Here is a 27,253-nt window from a genome sequence, read left to right on the forward strand (position 1 = left end):
GGAAGCCCGTGAGAAAGAACTCCTGTCCATCTACCTACTCACCAACGCTTAATGTTGTTAGACTTTAACACTTTTGCACAGTCTGATGCAGCTCGAATGACGTCTGAGCTGTGATTTTAATCTTTATGTACCTTTCTACTGATGTGTCCAAGCTTTTGACGTTTTGTAACCTTTCTTTAGGACATTTTTGGTAAAGGGGCACCTGGGGGGCTTAGTCGGTTAAGCGTCCGATTTCGGCTCAAGTCATGATCTTGCAGTTTGTGAGTTCAAGCCCCACGTCGGGCTCTGTGCTGACAGCTCGGAGCCTGGAACCTGCTTCTGATTCTGTGTCTCCCTCTCTCTCAGCTCCTCCCCCACTGGCGCTCTGTCTCTTTCTCTCAAAAACAAACATTAAAAAAAAATTAAAGAGCATTTTTGGTAAAAAAAAAAAACAACATTCATTTAAAACAAATGTTTATTGACCGCCTCCAGCATGGCAGGTTGTGCCGTGATCTGGGGGGTATGAGGGAACAGAGCAGATGCGCCAGCTCCCAAGGAGACTGCGTGCACTTACCAGGGAGAGAGCTGCTACACAAACACCATCGAGAGAGAAGAGGACAGGGCATTATGAGAGAGAATAACAAGGGAACCTCATTTGGACTGGGGACCAGGGAAGCATTTGCAGAAATTAAAGGTACAGACAGAAAATGGGTGTCCCTTTCACTGGTCTGTCAATAATTTGATGGTGCCTCATGCATCATTTAAAACATGATGTAGAGGGGCCCCCGGGGGGCTCAGTCGCTAAGCCTCCGGCTTCGGCCCAGGTCATGATCTTGTGTTTTGTGGGTTCGAGCCCCAAGTCGGACTCTGCGCTGACAGCCCAGAGCCTGCTTCGGCTTCTGTGTCTCCCTCTCTCTCGGCCCCTCCCTCACTCGCACCATGTCTCTCTCTGTCTCTCAAAACTATATAAACATTAAACGATTTATAAATAAAAGTGTAATGTCCATATGTATTAGTTCTTACAGAAAAAACATTTCATGATATATTGTTAAGTGAAAAAAAAAAGCATCTGTCAAATTGGAATGTATAACCGTGATCCCAATTTTGTAAAGCAGTATGTGTATATGATCATTTTCAGAGTTTCTGGAACACTAGGTAAACAAAATTGGTTAGAGAGAGTTCCAAATATCTTTATGTCCTTCTTTTCACTTTGCTGAATTGCCTGCATTTTTTTCCTTTTATAAACAGTAACCGTGAAAATTCCTTAAAGGTTTGTACATGTCACCAAGATACTATTTCCGTCTCACACTCTGCTTTTTTCCTAAAAGCTCTTGATTACCTCAGAAACACTCTCCTGAATAGAATCTCATTGGAGGGGTGCCTGCGTGGCTCAGTCGGTGAAGTGACTGACTTTGGCTCATGTCATGATCTTACTGTTTGTGAGTTCGAGCCCTGAGTTGGGCTCTATGCTGACAGCTCAGAGCCTAGAGTCTGCAGCCTGCTTTGGATTCTGTGTCTCTCTCTCTCTCTCTGCCCCTCCCCAATTTGTGCTCTGTCTCTGTCTCTGTCTTTCTCTCTCTCAAAAATAAATACACATAAAAAATTATTTTTAATCTCACTGGAGACCAGTGTTATCAAGATATTAAATGTGAATTTCATTCATCCAGTAAACACACAGAGCCCATTCACATCTGGCTCCGGCTTCTCTCCATGAACCCACCTCCCCCAAAAGAGATAGGGGCAAATGTAGGCACATTTTGGGTTAGTTCTATGCAACTTTCTAAGAAGTTTATGCCCTGCGATTCTTGAAATATTTTTAAAGATTTTCCCATTAGATTTCCGACGTTCCTGTGCAAGCTATGGACACGCCAGGGAGCCTGCCTCTTGTTCCTCTAGTGGGTAGGGACCCTTGTACATATATTTCCATGTTCCAGCAGGTCTGGTTTTGTTTTTGTTACTGTTTTTGTTCTAAGAAAGTCACTTTTTATCCCAAGTTGATGGTTATCTTGTTTCTCACTGAAGTTAGGAAAAACCGAATTCACACAAAGTGGAGAGGGTTGGAAATATTGGAGAATATTGTTATTGCTCAATAACAAACAGCAGGAAAAACCTTTGGAAACAAAACCAATCTTCATAGTATTTTTATGAGTCATATAAAAATCAGCGGTTAACCGACTCTCCTGAATTTTAGAAGTGCCGTAAAGCAAAGCCCATTCACACTGATTCTTGGTGATTCCCCATTAAAAAAAAAAAGAAGAAGAATTAAAGAAATGTACAATGTGCACACTGTTGGTGCAATCTTTATATTAATGATTTTCCTTACCTAAAAGCTACTTCTGCTTTTAATAAAATGTTGCCGCCTTTTTTGTTTGATTGCCCTGATTTAATCAGGAGAAGCGTAGCATGGGCTCACAGTAGGAAGGGCTTGGAAGTATATTAAGAAAGATGCATCAAACTGGCAGATCCGCCAAACACTTTTAGCTCTGAAATTTGAGGTGGAACTATTATATGTGCTGCTTTTCCTGGAGAAACTTGTCTACCCTGTCACTTGCGTAGCTGTGACTGGGGATGGCGTTCTGAAGCGAGCTCATCAATTAAACATTTGAAGTTCCGTACATGCCATCGTAACCTTTTTGATCAGTTTTTGGAGGGGGATCATGTGACGAGGTTTTGGTAAAAATAAGCCGGTTGAATAGCGCTGTGAAGTGGATTTCTGTGAATGCAATGCTCGAATTTTTATTCCCTGCAGCTTTCCAAGGCCTATGGACAGGTTGAAAAAGCCCTGAGTGCAGGGGACCCCGCCCAAAGTGGCTATGTGTCTTTGAATTACCTAAAGATTGTCTTCGACACCTTTGTGTACCGATTGCCAAGGAGGATTTTTATCTCGTTAATGAAGAGGTAAGAGTCCCATTGTTTCCTTGACGCCCCTTCCCCCCCGCAAACGTCAGCCAGGAGAGTACAGCAGGGCTTCCTTTATTTTTTATTAATCTCTTCTACTTTTTTTTTTAGTGAAAATTTCAAACACATACAAAAGTAAAGAGAATAATATAATGAAGCTACTAATGTACTCAGCTTCGGCATCCAACTCATGGTCACTCATTTATCTTCTTGCCCATTTTTCCTTAACCCCAGATATTTTGGAAACAAATACCAGACATCATATGTCATTGAAAAGATCTCACCGTCTTTCTAAAAGATAAGAAGTCTTTAAAAAAAATTTAATGTTTTATTTTTGAGAGAGAGTATGAATGGGGGAAAGGGCAGAAAGAGAAGGAGACACAGAATCGGAAACAGGCTCCAGGCTCTGAGCTGTCCGCACAGAGCCCAACGCGGGGCTCGAACTCACAAACTGTGAGATTGTGACCTGAGCCGAAGTCGGACGCTGAATGGACTGAGCCACCAAGGCGCCCCAGGAAGTCTTTTTATTTTTTTTATTTTTATTTTTTTAAGTAGTTTATTGTCAAATTGGTTTCCATATAACACCCAGTGCTTCTCCCCACAAGTGCCCTCCACCATGACCATCACCCCCTCTCTTTCTCCCCCTCCCCCTTCAGTCCATGGTTTGTTTTCAGTATTCAGTAGTGTCCCTTGACCTGTGTCCCTCACTCTCCCCCACTCTCTTTCCCCCTTTTTCTCCCCATGGTCCCCTGCCAGGTCTCTCCTGTTAGACCTATGAATGCAAACATATGGTGTCTGTCCTTCTCTGCCTGGCTTATTTCACTTGGCATGACACCCTCGAGGTCCATCCACTTTGCTACAAATGGCCATATGTCATTCTTCCTCATTGCCATGTAGCACTCCATTGTGTATATATACCACGTCTTCTTGATTTACCCATCAGGTGACGGACATTTAGGCTCTTTCCATGGTTTGGCTACTGTAGACAGTGCTGCTATGAATATTGGGGTCCATGTGCCCCTAGGCATCAGCACCAGGAAGTCTTTTTAAGACCATGGTGGAAATACTGGTTACACACCTAATAGAATTATCAGTAATAGTAATAAATATCCAGCCAGGGTTCAAATCTAACTGTCCAGATTTTCTTTTACGCCTTGAGTCAGGATCCAAACGAGGTCTGTACTTACAGTAGATTGATTTGCCGCAGTTCTTTGTTTGGTCTGCAGGGTCTCTCTCCATGTGTTAACTTGTTCCCTTATGATGTGTGGGTAGAAGGCTGGATTGTTTACTACCTGGAATTTCTTGCACCCAATATCTGACTGATCTGCAGTGATATTTAACATCTTCTCCTGTCTCCCTCTCCCAGCCCCCACGCCCCCTGCCCCCAAACAGATAGACATACAGATACACGTTCAGTTGTGTGGCAAGAATACTCCATAGGGGAGGCAAGCCTCTGTGGACTGCTTGTGTCTCTCCTTGTGGTGTCCGCAGCCATGGCTGAAGGACGTCAGCACACGAATTCACTGGGGATTGTAAGGCGGTGATATTTCACATCTGTCCTTTCTTCTTTTATTGGCTGGAGTAAGGAACCCCTCCCTCTTCAACTACCAGGTGACAGTGAGACCCAGTCTAAGAAAGGCACAATGTCCTTGGTCCTTTCCCTTCACCCACTACCTTCCAAAGTGATGAATCGTTTCCCTCGCACGCTCCATAAGTGAGCAACGGTGGTTTTTCTTCAGTTGTCAGAAACTCATGGCTGTAAACACATGTGATGTGTTGCATTCATCATTATCCTCACGGACACTCAGTCTGCTCCATCTTGGCCAGTGGGACCTATGCGGTGGCTCCAGAGACCTGTGGGTGTGACCCCGATCATCCCCGCTAGGTCCCTTCCTTTCTGACATGACAAAATGCTGCTGGCTCTTCCGGGACATCGTTTGTTCCCAACCTGGAATCAGCCATTTCTCTAATGGTGGACCCCTCGGGTTATCAGAAAGGAGAGAGAAGAGCGAAGAAGGGAAAAATAGAATTAAGTGAGGCCAGCTAGATCCCGTCTCCACAGCCTCCTCTTTCCTCCTTGGGGATGATCCCCGTGTATTGCCACCGTGGCTTCTAGAGAAAAAGGCAAGACTTGGCCCCAGGAGTGAGTATTTCCAGGGCTCAGAAAACGGCTGGTTTTTTCTGCCTATACATGGTGACAATTTTTAGGAATTGCTTCATTGAATAACTAAAAGTCATATAGTCCTTTCTTTTTATTTCATTTTCAAAATTACACAAGTCATAATTTAATAGGCATAATAAAAATAAAAAGCAACAAGTCACACTAGAGCCTCTATAACAAATTTACTGTGTTCATGTTTCCACATTCCTTTGGCCTGTATCCACCTATATATATAACTTCTACGTGTTTGTAATGAAAGTCCTTCTGTGGTTTTACATTGTGCTTGGTAACTAGGAATGCCTATTATGGACACTCATCCTACTGGGTTCATAGTCTTCCAACTTAATCATTTTAATGGGTGCATATTGAGTCCCTTTCTCTGCCAGACATTGTGGGAGGCACTTGGAATGCGGAAATAAAGAAGAACCGGACCCACAGCAGTGAGGCTCACCAGAGGAGTGGCAGCCGTGAAGACCACGGTGGGCGGGCAGAGTGTACTTACCAGGGTGCGAAGGGCGGCCGGGGTCCTCCGTGCTGTGACCACCTGTTCTGACCAGGGACCCAGGTATTTCTGAGTTGTGCCCTCTGTCACTTTTACCCAGAATTCCCAGTAGAACCAGGCACAAGGGAGCAACAGCGAGGTGAATACCCAAGTGCTGATATTTAAATTTTTTTTAATGGTTATTCATTTTTGGGAGACGAGACAGAGTGTGAGCAGGGGAGGAGCAGAGAGAAGGAGACACAGAATCCAAAGCAGGCTCCAGGCTCTGAGCTGTCCGCATGGAGCCCAACGTGGGGCTTGAACTCCTGAACCATGAGATCATGACCTGAGCCGAAGTCAGACACTCAACTGACTGAGCCTCCCGGGTGCCCCCAAGTACTGATATTTTGAATTATAGATTAGGTTTGTCTTCTGGTGCACATATCTGCCAGTAAAGGTTTGTCTTCCTCCTGATCAACTGTTCTCTTTATAATTATCTAGTTACCTTTCTGTCCCTCTGGCTTTCATGTTCTGTCTTATCTGATATTAAAATACCCATCACAGTTTTCTTTGGGTTAGTATTTGTCCGGTATATCTTTTCTCCCTCTTTTCTTGTCACTCTTTGTGTTTTAGGTGTGTTTCTTGTAAAATAGCATATCCAGATTTTAAAAATTCCAGAATGAACATCTTGGCCTCTTTCACGGTCAAGTGTAGCCTGATTCTACTTATTGTGACGGGCATGGCTGGATTCTTTCCCCTCTACCATCGTCCTGTTAACGGTCTCTGATTTCTCGGCTCTCTTTTTCTCTTTTTCTCCTCCATCGTGTTTGGTCCTGTCTGAATTTTCCTTCTCACACTTTTTTTCCTCCTCCGCTGTCTTGTGAGTTAAATATTTTATTTCTATTCTCAGAGAGGAGGCTACCCCTAAAGTTTTAACGCACATTCTCGACTTAAAAAGCCTAAAGTTCACACTTAGTTCTACCGTCCTGAACAAAACGAGCGGTTTCAACTTACGTGTTACCACGGACAGGGTTTGGATGCAGCCTTGTTTTGACAAGACCCAAATTAGTCATTACTATTGTGTTGTTTTTACACAATCACGTTTGTGGAGGCTCCCTCGTGTTTACCTGTCTCTTGGCCATCGCCGCTTCTTAAATCTGCCCCCTCCTTCAGAATTCAATTTCCTGAAGTGTATCTAGTAGCAGTCCTTACCTGAGGGGCTGTGAGGGCTGCTTTCAGTCTTGTTTTCAAAAATGTCTATTTTCCACTTATTCTTTAATGAAGATTTCGCAGGGAATACAGTCCTTGGCTGAGAGCTATTTTCTCTGGCCCTCCGGAGACGTTCTTCCCGGGCCTCCGGCCTCTCGTGCTGCTGCTCAAAGTCCTGCCTCTAATTACCAGTACTTCCTAGGTGATCTGTTTTTCCTTTTTCTGATTGCCTTCAAGACTTTCTATTTGTGTGGCTTTACGGTTTCCCCATGGTGCGTCTTGCTCGAGATGTCTGTTTGTTGAACCTTCCCAGCCACATGCTGTCTCACGGTGAGGATTAGTATTTTCCATGAATTCTAGAACATTCGCAGCTGCTGTTCTTTGAGTCTTGTCTCTACCCCATTCTCACTGGAAGTCTTATGAAATATTTGTTGAACCTCGTCCTTCTCTTTTTCCCTCGTCTCCTAGACTCTCTGGCACTTCCCATGTCTTTATCTGTCTGGGCTCCATTCTGACTCTCCCTAGAATCTATTTCGTTCACTCACTCTCTGCCATGCTAGATCTCCTCCAGGTCTTGCACCGTCCAGGTCTCCTATGTCCAAATGGGCATGAAACCCCAGCCCCTTAGTGCCAGCATGAGATCCCAGGGCTCCCTGGAGCATAGGCTGCCCCGTCCAGGTCTGATGCACTCCCGGGCTCACATTCCCAGTGCACCAGAGTCTGTTCCCTCCACGCCTCTAGCCCCTGGGCGTTTCCCTTTCTTGTTTTTAACTTCCGCCCTAGGTTTTAAAATAATTTAGGGGATATACGTATTCCAGCAGTTATTGCTATATTTGATATGCTTGTTGATATATTTCTGAGGTTAGGCCAGGAGGCTTGGGGAGAGACCCACGGTGTTGCCAGAAATCTTACCTTAGTGGGTTCCTGCTGGCTGGGAAGTTAGAAAAGTCTCCAGAGAGTCAACGGAACTGAAGGGGAGCTTTCCCACAGGGGTGGCTGGAGAAGAGCCTTCCACCAGAGGAAGCAAGCAGCACGTCCCCAGGGCTGGCTTAACGGGGTCACGGTCACTTGTTAGGGCTCTCTAACTTTATATACCAGAATGTTTTGAACCCTTTTACTGCATTTGAGTCTTTAGTTTCTTTTTAGTTTGACCTATGTTTGTTCACTTGCTCGGCCAGCCCGCAGATAGTTCTGGAGCCTGTATTACGTAACCCGGCTCTGTGCTAGACACTAGGGGCTCATTGGAGAGAGGTATGACCCCTGCCCTCAACGGTGCCTGCCGCGGGGGGCGGGGGAGACGGCATGCACAGACTGACCCGTAGTGGAAGGAAGGGCGCAGGGCCTAGTGAGAGCGATGGGGAGATCCGAGGGCCCCCGGGAGGGCTCTGGAAAGGCCTCTCTGCACAGATGAGGCTTCAACAAAGACCTGAGGCATCGGGCGGAGAGCCCTGGGAAGTGGTCTGGGGCCGCCGGGACTCTGCTCGCAAGAGGGGGCCAGGGGTGAGGTAGAGGGCAGACAGGGGCCTGGCAGGGGGCTGGGGCCGTGGCGGCTGCTGAGGGGCCAAGGACAGGCTTTGAGTCAGATTCAAGGCCAGACTGTGAACCCTCTGGTGCATTTTCATGAGGATTGCCAAACTGCTCTCTGAAAAGATAGTAGTGATTTATATTGTCAACATCATGTGAGTGTTCTAGTCTCATATTCTTTCCAGCATTGGGTACTAACGTTGTTTTAAAATATTGATAGCTTAAGAGGTATAAAATGGTGCCTCATTATTGTTTCAATTTATATTTCTTGGAGCGATACAGAGCCTGGACATTGCCACGAGCCTGTGCACTGATTGTGTGTCCCCTGACGTGCATTCTCCTCACGTCCTGATTGGTTAATGTCCCCAAGATGGTTTTTTAAGTCCATTTTATCACCTTTTTGTTTAACATTTTTTTTACAATTAATTAATTATTAAGAGAGAACCCTTTTCTGTCATAAGTGGAATATTTTCTTGTAGCTATTTTTCCCAGCCTGCTGCTTCCCTTTCATTTACGTGCTACCTCATTGTTTAGAAGTTTACATTTTAATATAATCAAATACATTAATCTTCTTTTGGGATGTCTTCTGTTGCTTAATCTATAAATCCATCATCCTTACCCAGCCTTGAGAAAAACGCTTTCTACTCTGCTTGTTTTTCTTATTCTTTGAAGACAAAACACTTTAAGCCATCTTGACATAAGGTGGGTATCCAGATTTAATTTTTTTCCCCAAATAGATAATCTAATATTTTACCACTGCCACTTTGTTAAAGAATTCTTTCCCCATTGTTTTTAATGTCTGCTTTGTCAGACACTCAGTTCTCTCCATAATTTGGTTTAGTGTGTTTTTCTAGTGTGTTCTATCAGTCCTGCTTTCTCTTACACGAGGATGTTTCTATACAGTGCTCTGTCTACACTGACCCATCCGACTGCCCTTTCATTTTCTCTTTTACCTTTAGAAAGGACATTGGGTTCCCTGCACTGTCACAGTTATTTCTTGAAGTTAGATGGTGACTGTTGAGCACTTTTCAGTCATTATGTCACCTCCTAGGAAGAGAGAATCTGCCGGATTCTACCATGAAAGCACTGGCCCACGCGAAACCTGCTCTAGAGGTGGGACTGGGGAGCTGAGCGAGCGACCCCGCTTACTTCCCATGATGCGTCCATGATTGGGCTGGGCCCATTCTGTATGACTTTCGTATCTAAAAATTGAGTGAAGGCTTCACTAAAAAATCTGTGCACACATGTTCACAGCTGCTCTTTTCCTAATTGCCCCAAACTGGAACCAGCCCGATGTCCTTGAGCAGGCGACTGGACAAGCAAACCGGTTCATCTGTGCAGTGGCAGATTCCTCAGCAATAGGAGGGACTGAGCTATCCATGCGCGCGTACAACATGGGCGCATCTGTGAGGCGCGTGCAAGGACCCAGGCTCAAAGGTGGCTGCTCTAGGACTCGGTCTCGCTGACCTAGTGGAAGAGGCAAGACGGTAGGATGGGGAAGAGGTGGGGGAGGCCTGACTGAGGAAGGGCAGCACGAGGGCGGCTGCGGGGTGATGGACCGCTCTACACCTCGGGCGCGGCGGTGGCTGTGCGAATCCGTACACGTGTCAAAACTCCTACAAGTCTACACCAAAGGAAAAAGTCCATTTTAGTGCATTTTAATTTGTGAAATAAAATTTTAAAATATATCTTTCTTTTTTAAAAAGGCAAACAACACAGGTAAGAATAAAGCAGGAAGTAAAATAAAATCTAAACCCTCCTAATAAAATGGTTTGAAAAAGCATTCTTATTATCCAATTCAAGAATGGATAGTATAGGGGAAAAAGTCATGTTTTTTAGTTTGCTGTTTTTAAAAAGTACCCAACCTCAAGGGCCTGAATTAAAACCCCTAACATCTTAGTAATAAGACATAAAATCTTGATCCAAATAATATATTAGAGATCTTAAAGAGCCATTTTCCATATCTATAACATTATGGTAGGTTTTAACTGAACAGCTAACTTGATCTTTATTGCTAATACACTGCGCTTTTCAATGCCACCTGGGCTTTTATATAAGATACAACTGTTTAAAGGTGTTTAAATATGAAGAGTGAGGTTTGAGGGAGAGCCGAGAGGGTGGAATAAATGCGCTGACTTGCTAGAACTTGCGTATTTTCCAGACACTCCCTCCATCCAGGTTCTTGCTCAGAAACAGCTCCCGGTGAGCATTTTCCCGTTGGCACTGGTAACGTCGCTGGCCTGATAGAAGGTATACAAGCAGAAACAATAGCCCTTTAGCCCAAACCACATTAGATATAGGAGCAATACCCAGTGATGTATTTTCAGTTATTTCCCAAACCTCTTCAACCCACACGTCTAGGATCTCTTCTGTCTGTAGAACGTTCTGGAAAAGGCAAAACAATAGGAACGGAAGAGAGATCAGCAGTTGTCAGGACCGGAGAGAAGGGTGTGACTCCAGGGTGCAGCACAGGGAGGTTTTAGGGCAAGGGAACCATGCCGCATCCTCCTGTGGCTTCTTAATCTGGACGTGCACCTGTCAGGGTCCAGGCAGAAAGCAGATGGGTGTGAGTTTATTGAAGGATCCTTTGCTCCTGTGAGGATGGGGTGAGATGGAATCAGTAGATGGGGAAGCACTGATCTCTCCCAGGCCTGCAGGGGGAGAGGGAGCAGTCACTGAAAGGCGTGAGATGGATGGCTCAAGGAGAGGTCACCGGAGAGCAGGAAAGGCCTGAGGTGGAGGAAAGTGGCCATGGCCACACTGCAGCCCAGCAGGGAGGGGACGGGGGAAGAACTACCCCCCACCTTCTCTCTCCTCTTGCCTTCCAGTGTCCTGCGGTGCCTCCCACAGGCCAGTGCCTGGGGCATTAGGGCCAGTCAAAGCATCACCGTCCCCCCACCCCCCAGGGTCCATGCAGAGCAGAGAAGGGTGGGGAAAAGATCTGGATGCTCAGAGGAAGCAGATCCAGTACCATCTACCATTCTGAGCCTCAGCAGACTTTCAGGGATTACAAATAATAAAAACCCTTGTCCTCTGTAGGGATGAAAACCTCATATCTCCTAAGTGGGAGCTACTCAAAGTCCAGCCTCCTGCCTGAAGTCTGAAATGTTAGCTTCCGTCAGTGGTTTTTACATAAGGCGGTGGGGGGAGCAGGAAAACACAAGCAACATGCAAAAGAGCCTCTCACGTCTCTGTAACTGGTCACAAGATCTGAGTTGATAATCACAGTGTCCTTCCATCGTCTGTTCTCTGTCCCCCTACTTTCTCTGCCAGCCCCTTTGCTGGACAGCGCCGCTCACCTGCTGGAGGATCCAACATTCATTTCACAGGATCTCGGTCCTTGGCGGTCACCTCTCTGTTGGGCTGCCCCAGCTGGCTTACACACGGAATGAGTTTCTAGAACAGCACCCTGACCCCTGGGAGTTTCCTCTCAGTGACTCTGTCATTGAACCATCAGCAAGGTACCAACCATTCTATCAAGTCCGTCCTGGCGATGGGTTATGTGGCAAGACGAGTGTATTCCCTGGAGCCAAGATCATTGCCACCCCGTCACCACCATCCGATGAACCCCTTAGTTAAACTCTGGTGCACGGGACCTCACGGTGATGGATGAAGCATTCCGGAAGCCCACAGATGATGGCAACGGCAGAAGGAGTTCAGGCAGGGAAGGCAAATCTGCACCTGGGATGTGTGTGGAGACAAATCGCTGTTCCCTCCATGATTCAAGGGGCCCAACGTAATCTTTGCCAGGTGACTGGAAAGCCTACCTGGAGAAAGGAGCCATACGAGGGCTCGACGCTGGCCTTTGCCACTGTGGGCAAGCTGAGTAGTTAGCTGGGCAGTAGCCGGCTCAGCGTTAGTGATGAGAAGTCCATATTTTCAGACCAACGTGCAGCCTTTATGCCTGTCTCCACGAGCACATTTCTACGGACGCCCATGAGCAAGCACCAGTTGCCTTGGCAAAGCAACGGACTGCCTGTCACCTGCAGGTGACAACTTTCCTGCTAGTAATCCACGTGGATGCCTCCTAGCGGGACACTTACATGGCCATAAATACCTTTATAAGCTGCGCACTGTTCTGTGGTGAGTCAACAGTTGTACCACAGCCTGGGCCCTCTGCCACGCTCTTTCTTACTCGATGCCCCACTCAGGGCTGCTGGATCGCCCAACAACAGCAGAGTCAATCAGAACAGCAGGACAAAACTGTCTCCAAGATCCAGAGATACCCTTCAAGGATATGAGTCTTTTCCTGTGATGGGTGGCGAAAGGCTCATCAACTGGTCTTTCACTTTAGAGGGTCTATTCTAACATGCATCAGCCATCTGGATCCCTAGAAATTTTACCAGGACGGCAGACCCTTGAAATTCCCTGGGGTTTATCTCCTCCCCCTTTCTGAGGCTTCTGGGATATGTGTTATTTCCTTCTTGGTGGGTCCAGTTAATGTAACATCAGCATGCAGTGGCCGGTGTGGCGACTGTGGCACATCATAACAATACGTAACGCCTTGGTAAATACCCTCTGTGCCCTCTGGGCAAGACTCGATCAGAGTCCTTCACATCATGTTATGACAGGAAGCAGGTGAGATGCCGTAGTCCTGAGATAACATTGAAGGTATACTGTTCTCCCTGCCATGGAAAGGGAAACTGTCGAAAAGGAAATTGAAGAATTCGCATTTGATATGTCCACCGCCGCATGCCAGCCGCCATGGGCTGTGTCGATTTGCATGTGCGCCTGGCATCATTACTTGATGAAATGTGCAATCCTCCACGATCCTCTTCAAATACCCAAGGAGTGTTTGCATCGGGACACAGTGGTTGGGATGGCATGTGGTACAAGTCAACCTCTTGCCCCCATCTTTTATTCTTTGATGCCCCCCAGGGAAGGGGTATACTTTTTCATCTCTCTGCCAGAGAGTTGAGTCTTCCACTTGCTCCTTCCTGCCACCAGAGCCCCATATTTCATGGATCAAAGAACGAAGGTGGGGATCTGCAGCGACTAAGAATATTTATTTCCGTGATGTGTTCTGAGTCTAGAGAAGTAACCACGGGTGGGCCTGTCACCTTCCTGGACCCGCCACGACAAGGACTTGGGCTTCCTCTGTCCTCCACAGCCTCCGCTCTGACCCAGCAGACCACGCTGGCACTTTGGTTCTCCATGGATTAGCATTGGTTCAGAGCCACTATCTAATAACCCGGAGTGGTCTAGGTATTTTCTTTCCCTTAATGCATAGTCATTTTGGTAAAGGGCTGAAGGACCTTCTGGGCAAGGTTTAAAGGAAAATTCTCAGTATATGCATATGGTTTGTATTGCAGAGTTGTTCCTCAGAGGTAGCCCATGATTTGGTTTTGGTCCGTGACCTGGGGAAGAGGCCATGAATTCCCACTTTAATGACTCAAGTCAGGCTTCTGCTCATCAGACCTAGAATTTTCTGTGTATTCTGTAAAAATCAGGCAGCACCTTAGTCTTTCCTAAGGACCTATGCTCAATAAGCTAGTGGCAGAAATCCTTGTGGCCTGAAGCATCCAGATGAGGCCATGGCTTACCGTGCTAAATACTCCCAAGGTGTAGCTCCCAACTTGGAGGCCGTCTCCCAGCTGTGAATGTGTGAACTCAATGCCATGAATGTCCATGAAGGGAACGGGACATGTCGGCTTTCCCACACTTGCTTTGTTGGCAGAACGATGCCCCCCTAGGTAGCGGGAGCTCACCTCTGCTCCACTGCTGCTCGTCCGCCTCGGGCCCTCACTTCCTCTCTCTTAGACCCACCGATGGTTCTGAGTTCGGTACGATGGCACGCCGCATGGGGCGATTGGCTGTGCCGTGTGGAATGTGTCACGAGGGATGTGTTATTTACTAATAATCACGTGAAAATATGCAAGTGACTTTGTTTTCCGGTAAAGTACAGAGGTTGTCCTGAGCTAAACCCGCCTTCAGTTACTTGCATGCCCTTATCTTTGAAGAGAGAAAGGGGCAGGTTACAGCCAGCGTTAGAACATGCCCGTACCTTGGCAGGGGTGGTGAGATCAACACATTGCTGTGGGAACCGAGGAAAGAGTGAGCGCTTCTGTCTGGTGAGCAGGGAGGTGGGGTGAGGGCATTTGTCCGGGACACTGGCAGCAGCCGGGCAGACTGGGACTTGGCAAGCTGCTGGCTCTTACTTCCTTTCATACTCAAGATAGTTCGAGCCCGTATCTCACGTACTTTGCTCGGTCCAGCACCTCCCCCACCTCCTCCAGAGTTTATTTGGCTTGGTGTTTTAATGTCTTGGTGGGGTTACTCTGTGGCCTGTTTCTCTTCAGTGACCTGTAAATCTCGACCCTATAGCTCTTGTTCTCTCTGTGGCCTCTGGTGGGACCCCCATAGCCACCCTTCAAAAGGCCCTTAGAAGTGCAGTGTTGGCGGGCTCGGGGAAGAGGATGCCAAAGCCACTGCCAGGGCTCTTTCCTACCAGCACATATTACGTCAAAAATAAACCAATTATAAGTTGTGATGAACGGGGCAGACCTACTCCAGGTGAGGCAATCAGGGGGGACTTCTTGGGGAGATGACATTTAGGATGGGCCCTTCATGAAAGCATCAGGCACGAAGGAAGGTTGTCTGCTGTGTCACACACATTCAGAGGACAACCTGACGCATCGTATTTGTTGTGGGAGGAAGACATTCCAGGCCAGCAGAGCCGTGCAGAGGCCTTCACGGAATGGGAGCTCGACGTGTCTGAAGGTGGAGGAAGGGGAACAGGTTAGAGGACCAAGATCAAGAGTTTAATTCTAGGGGGGCCTGGGTAGCTCGGTTGGTTAATTTTTCTTGCTTAACTCAGCAATAACAATTAGAGATGTTGGGGTCTGCAACAACTCAGACGAATCCTAAAAATGTGGTAAATGAAGAAAGTAGTCAAGGGGCGCCTGGGTGGCTCAGTCCATTGAGGGTCTGGCTTCGGCTCAGGTCATGATCTCACAGTTCCTGGGTTCGAGCCCTACATCGGGCTCTGTGCTGGCAGCTCAGAGCCTGGAGCCTGCTTCTGATTCTGTGTGTCCCTCTCTCACTGCCCCTCCCCTGCTCATGATCTGTCTCTGTCTCTCAAAAATAAATAAATGGTGTAAAAAAAGCAGTGAAGCACAATTGAGTGCGCACCACATGACTATTCTATTTACGAGAACTCCTAGAAAAGCCAAAAGTAGAGTGACAATGACAGAGGGCGACCAGCGGTCGCTGGAGCTGATGGGCAGAGGAGGGGTCGGTTCCAAAGGCCAAGAGTAGAATTTTAAGGTCAAGGGGGTATTCTGTAATATTGACTGCGCAGCGGTTAGATCAATGTACGCAATTGCCAAAACTCATTAAACTATATGCTTAAGAATGTGTTTTATTTTATGCAACTTATACTGGGGTGAAAAAAAATTTTAAAACACTGAAGATCGTCAAAGGACATGAACGAATCACTCACAGAGAAAGTACATAAAACTTCTAAACCTGAAAACCGCGCAAGCGCAGTAGCAGTCAAGGACACGCAAATCACACAGTAACGAGGAACTCTGCCTTCGCCCATCAGGATCTAGAAGTGCCCGCGCGAAGTGCTGGCAAAGAGCCTCTCACGGACCCCTCGTGAGGATTAGCGAACACCTTGCTGACGTGCATTCGAGCCGTATGTAACAGGCACCTCAGACACGTCCAAACTTTTGACTCGGCGGCTGACAAAACACGCTGCAGCCATTAAAAATTAATTTCAAAGGTTTTTTTAATGACATAAAAAATGCTCCTGATATAAAACGTTGTGAAAAAACAGGCCATAACTGATACCTCATATGATCTCAGTGATGTTAAGTGTGTGTGCACGTGCACACAAAGACATTCTGGAAGGAAATATACTAAAATATTAGTAGCGGTTATCTCTGGCTGCTACAATTAGGAGTAATTTTTTTCTTCTTCACGGTTTCCTCTGTTTTCCAGTTTGAGGCTGTAAACCTTTTATAATCAATATGGATAAACACATGAATGAAACTATTTTCAATAAATCAGCACAAATTTTGCCAGAAATCACATGAGTAAACATCCAAAGTCACAAAGGTCTGGCCAAGTTTTTTCAGTCTTAAAAATGTCCCAGTGGCTCTTTTTTTTTTTGCTTAGGCAGCTCTCCCTCTGGATTTCTTTTTTAATGTTTTTATTTACTTTAAGAGAGAGAGAAGGAGAAAGAGAGGAAGCTGGGGAGGGGCAGAGACAAGGAGAGAGAGCATCCAAAGCAGGATCTGGGCGGTCAGTGCAGAGCCCAACACAGGGCTTGATCTCACAAACCGTGAGATCACCATCGGAGCCGAAATCAAAAGTCGGACGCTTAACTGACTCAGTATTTGTTTCCCACAATTTGTTAATCTGCTCACCAGCTGACAGACGTTTGGGTTGTTTTCAGTTTGGGGCCATTATAGAAGATACTTCTATAAACATTTACCTACAGTTCTTTGTGTGAATACATGTTTTCATTTCTCTTGGGTAAATACCTAGTAGTAAAATTGCTGGATTGTATGATGAGTGTATGTTTAAATTTATAAGATGCTGTCAAACTGTCTTCCAAAGTGACTGTACCATTCTGTAAGCCCATTGATGACGCGTAAAAATTCCAGCTCCTTGACATCGTCACTCATGTTTAGTATTGCCAGTCTTCTCACTTTTACCCATTCTAGTGGTGTGTAAAGGTATCTCGTTCTGCTTTAAATTTTTTTAGTGTTTATTTATTTTTGAGAGAGAGAGAGAGAGAGTGAGAGCATGAGTGGAGGGAGGGGCAGAGAGAGAGGGAGACCCAGAATCTGAAGCAGGCTCCAGGCTCCAAGCTGTCAGCACAGAGCCCCACTCAGGGCTCAAACTCACCAACAGTGAGATCATGACCTGTGCTCAAGTCAGATGCTTAATCAACTGAGCCACCCAGGCGCCCCTCATTCTGTCTTTAAAATGCCTTTAATTTGCATTTTCCTGATGACCAATGATGTTGAGCCTATTTTCATATGATTATTGGCCATTCATATGTATTCTTTTAAAAAAGTATATGCACAAATTTTTGTATACTTTATTGGATTGTTTATTTTCCTATTATTGATTTGCAAGTGTTCTTTATATATTCTAAATATGAGGTGGTTTTTTGTTAGCTACATATTTTCTCACTGTGGCCTGCTTTTCTCTTAGCTTTGTATTTTGAAGTACAAAAGTTTTTGATTCTGATTAAGCCTGCTTTATCTATTTAAAAATTTGTTATGGGTAATTTTTAGGGGAGATCCATTTCTAGATAATTTTTGTGTATGGTGTGAGGTAAGAGTGGAGGTTCATTTTGTTTCTGTCCAGATATCCAGTTGTTCTAGGATTATTTGTTGAAAAGGCTGTTATGAATTACTTTTCATCTTTGTTGGAAATCAATTGACTATATAAGTGTAAGTAGGTTTCTGGACTCTAGTCTCTTCCATTAATCTATAGGATTATTCTCACATCAATACACACTGTCTTGATTACTGTAGCTAAATAGGAGAGACTTGAAATTAACTTGTGCAAGTCCTCCAGACTTATTCTTCTCTTTCACAATTGTTTGACTATTCTAGAGTCCTCACATTTTAGAATCAGTTGTCAATATATTAAAAAATCCTACTAGGATTTTAATTGCAAATACATTGGGGAGAATTGCTACTTTAACCGTATTCAGTTTTCTACTCCATGGACATGGTATATCTTTCCATTTATTTAGGTGTTTAATTTTCCTAGGCAGGATTTTGTTGTTTATAATGCTCAAATCTTACACATATTATATTTATTCCTAAGTATTTTTTATTCAATTGTAAGTGAATTTTTAAAATTTAATTTTCCAATTATTTATGGCCAATAATTAGAAATACAGTGATTTTTGTATATTTACTTAGAACACTGTGACCTTACTAAACCCACTGATTAATTCATTGAAATATCTTTTCTAGTGTTTCTGAATACAGTCATGTTGCCTGCAAATAAAAGCAAACTTACATCTTCCTTAGCGATCTGTATCCCTTTTATTTCTTTTTCTTGCTTTATTCCATTAAGTAAGACATTATGTACAATGCTGAGCTGAAATGGCAAAATTGGGCATCTTTCCCTTGTGCCTATCTTTTCTTCATTAGAAATAAAGCATTCCGTCTTATACCATAGTGTGATGTTAGCCATGGGTTTACTCTAGATGCCCTTTATTAGGTTAAGGGAATTCCTTTCTATTTCTCTTTTGCTGAAATATTTTTTATCATAGGTGTTGAATTTTGTAAATAATTTTTCTACATTTATTCTGATATTATGTAATTTTCCTCCATTAGTCTATGAATATACTGAATTAACATTGATCACGTTTAAAATGTTACGCCAACTTACATCCTGAGATTAAATTCCATTTGGTCATAATATATAGTATCTTTTTTATATATTTAATTTTATTTACTACAATTTGGTTAAAAATTTTTGCATCTTTTTTCATGAGTGACATTTGCCTAAAGTTGCCCTTGTAAAAAAAAGTTTTCTTAGTTTGGGATCAGATTAACATTGAAAAATCTGTTGAGAAATGTTTTTTTTCTCTCTACTTCCTGGCCAACATTATTTCTTTTCCTTAAATGTTTGATATAATTCAACTGAGAAGCCATTTAGGCCTGAAGTTTTCTTTTTAGGGATGTTTTAAGTTTAAAAAAATTTAATAGAAAATTATTTAAATTTTCATTTCTTCTTACTTTTGGTGATTTGTTTTCAACACACTCCATGTCCTCTTACTTGACCCAGCCTACATCCAGTTAATACCAGACCACTTCACGTGTTGACATAAAGGTATACATAATAGTCCCTCATTATCCTTTTTATTTTATTATTTTTTAAATGTTTTTTATTTTTTATTCTTTCAGAGATAGAGAGACAGAGACAGAGACAGAGACAGACAGCCTGAGCAGGGGAGGGTCAGAGAGGGAGGGAGACACAGAATCTGAAGCAGGTTCCAGGCTCCTAGCTGTCAGCACAGAGCCTGACACGGGGCTCAAACATGAACCGTGAGATCATGACCTGCACCGAAGCTGGATGCTCAACCGACTGAGCCACCCAGGCGCCCCTGTCATTAACCTTTTTAAACATATCCTTTTATTTCAGAAGTTTTACACTTATATAATTATTGGAAAGATAGTACAGAGACTTTTCATATGCCCCATGCTCGGTTTTCCATTTTTAGCATCTTACATTAGTATGGTAGACTTTTTACAATTCATGAACTAATACTGATATATTATTGTTACCTGGTCTGTACTTTATTTATTTATATGTCCTCAGTTTTCCCCTAATATCCTTTTCCTGGTTCAGGATATCACGTAAGATGCCCCATTACATTTAGTAGTCATGTGTCCTTAGGCTCTTCTTGGTTCTGACAGGTGCTCAGACCTTCCTTGTTTTTTTATGACGTTGTCAGTTCTGAGGATTATTGGTCAGCTATCTTACAGAATGTCCCTCAATTGGGATTTGGCTGATTGGACTGGGATAATGTGTTTTTGGAAGGAAGACCATAGGGATAAAGTACCATTCTCATCCCATCATTTCTAGGGTGCAGAGTATTCATACAGCTTGCACCCTTGAGGTTGACCTTGATCGTGTGGTTTAAGGTAATGTCCTTTTTGTCAACCTGTGTCTTTATATTAAAGGTGCCTTTTTTGTGACAGCATCAATTTGGATCTTTAAAAAAAATCCAATTGAAGTGTTTAGTCCATTAATATTTAAAATAATTATTGATATATTTGGATTTGGATATCCCCTTTTTTTTGGTTTGCTTTTTGTGTTCCCTTTTTCTTCAGCCTTCTCAGATATTTGGAATACTTTTTAGAATTCCATCTTAGTTTTATATTCTTTTTAGTTATACTTCTTTACGTAATTTTTCATGGGGATTATAGGATTATAGTATACATCTTTACCTGCTCCCAGCCTACATCCAGTTAGCCCCATACCACTTCACGTAGAATGTAGAACCTATGTAAGCATAAAGGTCCCTGGCCTGCCCTTCTGTGTCCTTTATACATACCCTGGGTATTATATGAATTATACTTACCTATGTTATAAACAACACAAAACGATCTTATTACTTTTTTGCTTTAAGTAACTATAAATACATTAAGAGGAGAAAAAGCAAAAAAAAAAACCAAGCCTTTTGTATTTTTTCAGATATTTACCATTTCTGACACTTTCTTCATTCTTTTCTGAAGAGTCAAGGTCTCCATCCACTATCATTTCCCAGCAGCCTGAAGAACTTCTTTGTTGAGGCGCCGGTGTGCTAACAATGGATTCCCTTAGCTTTCTTTTATTTAGAAATGTTTTGGGGTGCCTGGGTGGCTCAGTCAGTTAAGTGTCTGACTTCGGCTCAGGTCATGATCTCACGGTTTGTGAGTTCGAGCCCCATGTCGGGCTCTGTGCTGATGGCTCAGAACCTGGAGCTGCTTCAGATTCTGTGTCTCCCTCTCTCTCTGCCTCTTTTCCATGTGTGTTCTCTCTCTCTCTCTCTCTCTCTCTCTTTCTTATACATAAACAAACATTAAAACAATTTTAAAAATTAGAAATGTTTTCATGTATCCTTCATTTTTGAAGGATATTTTCTTAGAAGAAAAAGCCTTGGGTGAGTTCTTTTTCTCTTTCAGCCCTTCCTGATGTGGTTCCACTTCTTCCGGCTTCCATGATTTTGGATGAGAAGTCATCTGTTAAAATGTCCTCCTGAATGTAATGAGTAATTTTTCTTTTGTTGCAGTCAAGATTTACTCTTTGAATTTGACCTAGTGACGTGTCTTGGCATGGCCTTGTTCCTGTGTATTCTGCTTGGTGTTTGTTCCGCATCTTAATCTGTAAACGGATATCTTTAATCACATTTGGGGAAAGTTGGGCCTGTCCTCAAATATTCTTTTCTGCCCCATTCTTTCTCTCCTCTCCTTCTGTGACTCCAGCTGCACATACGTCAGACTTTTCTCCCTAGTAATGTCCCGTCCTCCTGGGTGTTTTTATATGCTCTATAATTTTCGACTCTGTCCTCCACATTTTGAATATCAAATCGTGAACTCTAAATTTTTGTTATTATTATTTTTTCAATCAATATTATTTCTTTCGTTTTCAGCCAGGTAGTTATCATGGTTGGACTCAGACTTCACACTCTGTTTCTTGGGCAGCAGCTCTGATCTTAGTTCAGATCTTACATGTTTAGCTCACCTATTTTGAGTAGGTTCCGATCATGTGAGATTCAGAGCCAGTCCAAAATGTGGTAGGACAGAGCTTGGGAGTCCCTCTCTGGCTCCTCCAGGATTTCCCCTTTCTCTCCAGGGGTCTTGCTCACCTGGGCTGGTGTTCTAGTTTTCCAGGCCAGAAAGGCTATTCTTGGCACCAGTACCCTTGCCACCCCTCATGCTCCGGCCCTTAGCACCAGGCTGGAAGCATGGAACATCCTCTTCACGACTCTGCCCCTCTCAGCGCGGGGTCCCGGCCAGAGTGGGCCCATTTCTGTTCACTCTGGAGTGCTTTCAGGGGACTCCTTTTGGTATTATGCTCGGAGCTTACTGTGGCTGTGTGCAGGAGGATTTGTCCGGTGGGATCATACTCCTCCAGTCCTGGAAGAAGAAATCAAGGTTTAGTATTGTTATATTAATTTGTATACGTGCTTTATGTTTTAAGAAAATCACCTGTTTGTTATGCATATTTATGATAGATAACTTTACAAGTCTGTTTTATGGGTTTTTTTTTTTAAGGAGTCTCCACGCCCATCATGGGTCTTGAACTCATGACCTTGAGATCAAGAACTGAGCTGAGATCAAGAGTCAGATGCCCAACTGACTGAGCCACCCAGGGGCTCCTGGTTTTCGGCTTTAAAATTTTCTTTCAATATTTCTTGTGTACAGAAATTGCTTTATGTTGATGTCATTAAATAGGAAATTTGTGCTTTCCCTTCTTAAATGTTGCTTATAAACCCATTCCTAGTCAAATATCAGATGAATATGGACCTAGATTTTCCTTTGTTAGTGGTCCTTGTTTTTATGTTTCACTTCTTCACTGATTTTGAATTTTAGTAGAGAGAAGGGGGTGAAGATCTAACGATGTTTTTCCCAAAGAGCAAGTGGTTTCCTAAACATCTCATGAAGCTGATTCTGTGTTTAACAGTAGGCCCTGTGTTTCCATGATAGAAAATTAATTTCTAACTTGCTGTAATCTCAGATGGAAATATGTAGCATTAACAAACTCTATCAAAATTGTGGGCAACATGGGGAAGGAAGGCCAAGAATGGAAGGTGAAACCTTGTTCTGTATGTGAACACAGGCATTAGACCACTGTCAGTCCCCTTCTTACACGCTGTCCTGGATGCCTAATGAAAATCAGTCAATCAGCGTGTCGCATTCTCATGAGCACATACATGGTGCTAATAGCAGAAGCCTAAGTAATAACTGTTTATCAAGCATTAGGTGTTCTCATCATAATTATGACCCCAGTGCCATGCAAGTGTTAAATGCTAATAATACTAATTCTTAGTGATAAATGCTAACAATTTTAGTTCTTAGTGACAGATGCTAATGATATTAATCCTTTGTGACAAATGCTATAAGGGCAGGAGGCATAGTGCTCTGGGACAGGCTAACAGGGCAAAAAGCCCTGATGATGGACATCGGAGAAGGCTTCCTTGAGAAGTAATGATTCAGGTGAGCTCGAAAGAGGAGTAGAATTAAAAATGGGGTGTATCGTGGGGACCGCGGCATTTGGGAAAGGAAGCGGCAAGTATCAGAGACGTGGGGCAAGGAAGAGCGTAACGCTGAGCTGCAGGGCTGGCCGTGTGTGTGCACATGCACGCTGGTGCTTTCTCACGGGGCCCCCATCCGTTCCACGCGAGACCAGTTCCCTTACAGCCACTAGTTTTAGCCGTCGAAACAGGGCAGTCTGTCCTGTGGCGTCCCCCACTTTTGCATCTCGTATCTGTTGTTTAAGGATTCAGCCCAGATTCTTCTTGCCCCGTTACGGACGCGTGGGTGGCAGCGGGCAGGTCACGTGGGCAGGCGGGGCGGTGCTGATCGAACGCTGGCCGGTGACCTGGTGCTGCGGCAGGGGTTTTGGGTTCAGCAGCTTTAATCCTTAGAGCAGTCCTGCCCGCCTCCCGGTAGAGGATATTATTCTCATTTTATAGATGATAAAAATAGAGAATAGGGGGCGGCGTGTCGGAGGTCACATGGGTAAGGAGCAAGGAGGCCTGGTCTGTCTGGTCTGTCTGCGTTCCCAGCAGGCTGCTCCGGCTGGCGTCTTGCCATTCCGGAAGCCCTGGGCCCGGGTCTTGGGGCCACGTTAGCGGTGGTAATTTGCTTTTCAACAATTTTCCAGTTACTTATTCCTGCTGTGGTTTCACATCCATCCCACGACAAAGTAACACAAGCCGAGGGGAGAAACGCAGAGTCCGTTTCATGCCCCTGCTGTCTTCTAGAGGCACCTGTGCCCCTGGGCGCGTGGCCCTTCCTGCGTCCCCAGTCCCCTCCTTGGTCTCTCCTGTCCCCACGTCTTTTTCTGGCTACAGCCGGGAGAAAGTCTCCGATTTGAAGAACTCCTGTGAATAGGTCGGCCCACCTGGATTCCCGGTTAACCCCGGGTCCCCGCTCGCCTCCGCACCCATGCCCTTAGTCACATCCTCACAGCCCCTTTTTGCCCCCCGAGATGACACTCACGGGTCCCAGGGATCAGGAAGTGGACCCGTCCTGGGCCTTTGCTCTGCCTCCCACAGCGACTGAGCTCTCCAAACAGTGACTTCCAAAGAAGGATCTCATGGACATGGGAATTTTAATCAAATTCCTTTGCTCATTCCTTCAACTGAATGCTACCTACTGCCGAGGGACGGTAGAAACAAGGAGGTGTAGAATCAGTCTGATTTTCCTTGCTTTTTAAAAAGTCCGTTGGTCACACAATTTTACTAAATTGTCTTGTTTGTTTACCGTAGATTTGAAACTTCATGTACATCCATTGCTGCACTCTTCAATATTAAACATCTAACCCATGAAGCATTATAGGAAAAAATATTTAAAATAATATTTTGATTTTTTAAAATCCAGATTTGGACTTAAAACCACCGCTAGAGTCAATTGGAAACAAATCCTAACCTTCCTTTATGCGCCCCGGTGGGTGGAAATGAACAATACGATTCTCCCGACCAAAAGAAACAGGTATGTGAAGGAAAATAAAGAGAACTAAATTTTAGTTACACCTATTAGAATCTGTAAAAGGTTAGAGACTATCTGAATTACTTTTTCTTCATGTTTTGAATGACAAACTAGTCTTCACTGGATAATCATGAACTTTACATGGTGATTTAGCATTCATCGATTATTTCCCATACATCCAGTATCCTTATTTAAAATGGCCTGACACTATCAGACGGGCATACTTACTATTCCTCTTGCTAGATGAAAACGTAAGACTGGAAGGGTCCTACCTGGGTCTTCCGCGTAGTGAGTGGTGGAGGGAGAAACGGAGATTGAACGGTGTCCGCACGCACGCACGCCGACCCTGCCCGTCACACCGAGCCGCGAGTGTCTTCTGAGGAAATTGCGTAGGAGCGCGTTTTGTCAAGCGTTATCCAGAAAGGAGTGACCCACGTTCATTTGTTTCCTGACCCCTCTCTGCCTGGGGCAGATATTGTGGCTTAGGGGGATTGTTCGCCTTGAGCGCCATATTTCTGTTTTCATTCTAATGTCCATTATAACTTCAGATTTACGTGATCACATAAATTGTGATGAGGCCCAAAATGTAAAAAAAAAAAGGACTTAATAATATGACTTTTTAGCATTTAAGCTTTTGCTCTAAGAAGTATTTTGTTTGCGCTGATATGCACCCTGTGTCGATCGCCCTATGTAAATCTTAAAGAAATAAATCAGGCTTTATGACCTCAGCGGGTTCATTGAAAGTGCTACGCTCTATTGTAAAGTAAAATATGAGGAAAATAGAGCATCGGAACAGTAAGCAGCGTGTCGGAGGCCTCACGGGGAAGGAGGGAGGAGCCTGGACCTGCTGTCTGTCTGGGTTCCGGTGGGCTGCGTCTTGCCCTCCTGGGACCCCTGGGCCCGGGGCCCGGGGCCGCAGAGTTGATTCCCATGTCACTAGGTCCTCCCCCCGTCTCAGGGATTTGTGGGTATTGGATGAACTGCCCGGTTACTGGCCTTCCAGGTAGAGATCCCTTCCCAGCCCCCGGCCCCCACTCCGTTCCTGGGACGCAACTCCGTGCACTTCTTTCTTACGTGAAGTCACTCCTGTTTTCTGTGATTTTCTTATCTGAAAGATAGGAAAGAATTAAAATGTGAGCTTCATTTACTGTAAAACAGTGATTCTCAGGGCACCTGGGTGACTCAGTTGGTTAAGTGTTCACCTCTTGATTTCAGCTCGGGTCACGATCTCAAGGTCATGAGACCAAGCCCCACATCATGTTCTGCGCTGACAGTCTGCTCAGGATTCTCTCTCTCTCTCTGTCTCTCTCAAAATAAATAAAGTTTAAATAGCGATCCTCAGCTGGGGGCAAGCCCAGCCACCCGGAGACGTTTTTGGCTGTCACAGCGGGGCGGGGCGCCACTATCTAGTGGGTAGAGGCCAAGTTTGCCACTAAACATCCCGCAGCGCAGAGGACGGCACCCTCTGCCCCTCCCCCAACAGTCACCAACGAACTACGGCCCCGGCGCGGCGGGATTCTGTGAGGGCAACAATTACAGCAGAAGTATCCACTCGTTCTGGGGCCGGGGATCTTCAGAAAAATCAGGTTCCGCTCAGTCACACAGCAACTCAGACTCAGGAATTCTGCTACTTTACATCTTTCTTACGAATGGCCGTAGGTGTGTGTTTGTATATTTTTGTACAACTGGAAAAAAGCTAAGATAGCTGTGTGGCTGCAGCATTAAAATCCCCCAAACTCATCTGAGAACTGTTGAGCTGACTCACTATCATTTCTTTTTAATTTTAGAAAGAGGGAAAGAGCTCAAGTGGAGGAGAGGGGCCAAGAGAGACGGAGAACCTTTTTTCTTATGTATTTACCTATTTATTTATTTTTAATTTTTTAAAATTTATTTTTGAGACACAGAAAGAGCTTGAGCAGGAGGGGCAGAGAGAGAGGGAGACACAGGATCTGAAGCAGCTCCAGGCTCTGAGCTGTCAGCATGGAGCCCAACGCGGGGCTCGAACCCACAAACCGTGAGATCATGACCTGAGCTGAAGCCGGACGCTTAACCAACTGAGCCACCCAGGCGCCCCTGTTTATTTATTTTTCAAGTTAGCTAACACACAGTGTAGTCTTGGCTTCAGGAGTAGAGCGCAGTGACTCCTCTGTTACACATCACACCCAGTGCTCATCCCGAAAAGTGCCCCCCTTACTGTCCATCACCCATTTAATCTTCTCTGCCCGGTGCCAACCCACCCCCGCCGTTTGTTCTCTGTATTTAAGAGTCTCTTATGGTTTGCCTTCTCTCTGTTTCTCTGTTTTTATCTGTATTTTCCTTCCCTTTCCCTATGTTCATCTGTTGAGTTTTTCAAATTCCACATATGAGTGAAATAATATAATATTTGTCTTTCTCTGACTGACTGATTTCGCTTTAGCATTGTATTGTTCAGTTCCATTCGTGTTGTTCAGTTTCAAGATTTCCTTCTTTTTCATTGCCGAGTAACATTCCATGCGTCTATACAGACCACATCTTCTTTATCCGTTCATCAATTTTTAGACATTTGGGCTCTTTCCATAATTTGGCTATTGTTGATAGTACTTCGATAAACATTGGGGTGCATGTGCCCTTTCAAATCAGCACTTTTGTATCCTTTGGATAAATTCCTAGTAGTGCAATTATTGAGTCATAGGGTAGTTTTATTTCTAATTTTTTAAATTAAAAAAAATTTTTTATGTCTTTATGTTATTTTGAGAGAAAGAGGCAGAGAGCGAGTGGGGGAGGGGCAGAGAAAGAAGGAGGCACATAATCGGAAGCAGGCTCCAGGCTCTGAGTTGTCAGCAC

The 27,253-nt window shown here is 44.5% G+C and overlaps 1 protein-coding gene across 1 annotated transcript in view; it reads left to right on the plus strand.

Moving 5' to 3' along the window:
- EFCAB6 (EF-hand calcium binding domain 6) overlaps positions 1-27,253 on the plus strand; it is a 223,589-nt gene that overhangs the window by 79,830 nt on the left and 116,506 nt on the right. Inside the window, exons 11-12 of the mRNA XM_029954101.1 lie at positions 2,729-2,877; positions 24,323-24,433. Of these exons, the coding sequence (XP_029809961.1) occupies positions 2,729-2,877; positions 24,323-24,433 (260 nt within the window). The remainder of the gene's footprint in view (positions 1-2,728; positions 2,878-24,322; positions 24,434-27,253) is intronic.

Source organism: Suricata suricatta, chromosome 10 (assembly GCF_006229205.1).
Source record: "Suricata suricatta isolate VVHF042 chromosome 10, meerkat_22Aug2017_6uvM2_HiC, whole genome shotgun sequence".
In the NCBI taxonomy this organism is placed as follows: Eukaryota; Metazoa; Chordata; class Mammalia; order Carnivora; family Herpestidae; genus Suricata; species Suricata suricatta.